Below are 3,113 nucleotides of genomic sequence, written 5' to 3'. Positions count from 1 at the left end.
TGTGAATGAAATTCATTTTCTTCTTTCAATTTTTGCACCAATTTGTATCTGCAGCTTTGAGGCCGAAACTATTGGGTATGAAAATGTTATGGACAGAGCTCAATATTTCATATTCGGTTGTTAAGAGCAACGAAAACTGGGAAAATAACTCCATTATGCGGACAGAATATTGATCATAACATTAGAGCGTTCATTTAAGGTGAAGCCTCATAGATTCAGCCATGTTACTAAGAGAAAGGTGCTTCGTTTTAAACTTTACGTCCAAAAAGAGCGAAATTAGTGGTTTGATTATATCTAACATGTTGTTTTTTTGTGATGGCCGAACGTTCTTTAATCGGTTTCACACACAGAGACAGACAAAACCCAATCGCAAGCACTAGGTTTGGTTATATAGCCACACCTAGCTGAAAATTTTGAAAATGTAAATCAAAACGTTTGGGCTGATTGATTTAGAGCCCAACACTCAGAAAAATTACGTTGCCGAATGTTTGCCCTTAGCATGTTTTCCCTTTGGCATTATATTTAAACTAAATAAAATAGCTAATACAACTGGAACTCCATGATACCCTAGCGAAGTCATTCTATATTAAGTACAACAAAACGAGATGAAGAGTCGGTGTGTAGTACCAAGAATTAATTTACTGTAAGAATGCCTAAGTCACTAGATTTTACGCTTCTACTCTTACACTGGTGTTAGTGGACAAGTAAAGCTAGGTTCCCACTTGACCGAAAATAACGACCGAAAACTTAAGCGCTGCGGTTAAAAAATGACGCAGGCCTTCGACGGCAAGATTTTAGTTTGGTTCACACATACGACCGAAAAGCGCGGGCGTCCGCTAATCACGTGGGGGATGACGTCTCTTCAAGAAATTAGACATCGTCTGCTCTTGCTATATCTTGATTGTTTCCTAAGCCTCGGTTTTGATTTGTTATTGCTTATTGTTGAGACTTTTGAGTTTCAGTTGTGAATTTTTCATGTACAGGGTTAGTAATTTGGTTTGTTTAATACTCAACAATTGTATAATAAAGCTTTTTTACATTTTGGAACATCAAAGCGTGCAAGTATCTATTAGTCGAGATTCGAGGGTACTGATTAGCGTTAAGGTAGTGTATCTTCTTTATCATTGTTAAACTTGCCTATATTTGATATTTGTTACTTTTTTGTAAAGTTTAAATATGGACAACCTTGCGGAAAAGATTAATCCCGATATAATTCGTACTTTATGTGTATTAAACTGCACATTGTTTACATACCTTATGTACAAGCAGTACAATAATATCGGACGGAGAAGGTTTTGGGTCAAAGATATTTTTAAGCGAAGGTGTGCCCAGGGATTTCAAGCAAATTTAATTAATGAAATGAGGTTCAATGACCCAGAAAGTCACTTTAGGTAAGATATTGTGGTTTATATTTGGTGAATTAATTGATATTTAATAATTTTTGTGGCCTAGATTTTTTAGAATGAACAAATGTGAATTTGATGAGTTGCTAGGACTCGTTAGACCTTTAATCTTTAAGCCAGATTCGAGGTTTAGAAAATCAGTTGGCCCAGAGGAGAAACTATCTTTAACTTTACGGTTAGTCAACACTTTTTAAACTTAATCCAAATTTATTAACAACTGTGATCAATAAACAGATATCTTGCCAGCGGTGACATGCAAGTTAGCTTATCATTCGCATATAGACTTGGAAAAAGCACGGTTTCGAAAATAATAAATGAAACTTGTAAAGCCATATGGATAGCACTTTCTCCTATTTATCTAAAAAAGCCTAACACAAGTGCAGAATGGAGATCCGTGAGTGATGCTTTTGAGAGAAATTGGCAGCTTCCTCATTGTATTGGCGCTCTCGACGGAAAACATGTAAATATTCAGTGTCCCCCAAACAGTGGCTCACAATTTTACAACTACAAAGGAACTTTTAGTATTGTGCTTATGGCTATGTATACGCGTTTTTTTTCTCCCCGGCGCGTGTTTTATTAGGCGGTCCTCTCCCGGTCTTGAGATTGGCAGACTTGACACTTACATCAAATGTCTGTGGTACATCACTCTCTATTGAACCTACGCGTGTCCATCTGTTTTTGCAGTGGAGTTTTTCTGTTCCAAAGTGGTTAAATGATATTTTTAAATTTCAACGTAAGATCGAAAAGGCGATGATACCGATAAAAGAGATGCGGATTTATTAGACGTTGCACTTTATAATTTATCACCGGTGATATTTCCATTTATCAAACTGATAAGAATGTGTGTCTTGAGGAGATCTTTACTGCTAAAATAAACAGACTGGGATAAATTCTGCGATCAAAACCTTGGTTTATATTGCAAACAAGTTTATCAATTGTTAATTTCTCACCAATAGCTTTTGACTAGTATTAAGTGTGTAAAGTCTCCTCGAAACGTCGTGATATACCGAAGTTTTGGTTATGATTGTATCAAATCACGATTGAAATCAAATGGGTTTATTTCTTGGTAATCATCCACATTTGTTACGTTAATGGACCAATTACTGGTAACATGCGTGTGATCAAAATTCACACACTGTTGAGATCAGCGAGAAGTATTTATACCCTTGTAAAATTTATAAAAATATTAAACACATTACTTACAATTGTACTTTTGTCATTTCATGGACGTTCAACTGCTTTTTAGTTCCTTTGAATGTGATTTGAAGCACATTTTAGTAGTTTAACAAAACTTTGATCCACTTTCTTAGTCGTATTAGTTCGCTTTCAATCGAATGCTTTCATTTCACATCAATTTCATCTGAATTTCAGTAGATTAACAACACTTTCGACCTCTTTTTCGTCATTCAACTTCATTATCTGTTTTATAATAGTCATATATTAACAATATCGGATATATTTAAGTCGAATAACGAAACGTTTACTAAACATTTATCGAAACTTTAACCAATTTTTAGTGTTTTGCCGATACTATAAAATGAATTATAGACACTTCATGTCACTTTCAACCACTTTTTTAGTTCCTTGTGAAGAAAACTTAATCGGAATTCTGTCATTTGAAAAAGTTTTCTGTAACGTTAATACCTATAAACATATTAGAAACCAAACTGCAATAATATCAAAACATAAATTAATGTTAATGAGGAGATG

General features: G+C 34.6%; 1 protein-coding gene across 1 annotated transcript; it reads left to right on the top strand.

The window, feature by feature from the left end:
• The first annotated feature begins 768 nt into the window (after positions 1–768).
• Positions 769–2,278, top strand: LOC149657564 (uncharacterized). Its single transcript, XM_089844705.1, has 6 exons — positions 769–1,104; positions 1,170–1,391; positions 1,453–1,578; positions 1,638–1,924; positions 1,984–2,040; positions 2,142–2,278. Exons 2-6 carry the CDS (start codon positions 1,177–1,179, stop codon positions 2,276–2,278), a joined length of 822 nt encoding a protein of 273 aa, XP_089700831.1. The 5' UTR covers positions 769–1,104; positions 1,170–1,176.
• The last annotated feature ends 835 nt before the right edge of the window (positions 2,279–3,113 follow it).

The sequence above is a fragment of the Phalangium opilio genome, unplaced genomic scaffold (assembly GCF_054372755.1).
Source record: "Phalangium opilio isolate 3A_F unplaced genomic scaffold, DU_Popi_V2 ptg000077l_1, whole genome shotgun sequence".
NCBI lineage: Eukaryota > Metazoa > Arthropoda > Arachnida > Opiliones > Phalangiidae > Phalangium > Phalangium opilio.
This window is presented reverse-complemented; position numbering and strand designations above follow the sequence as displayed.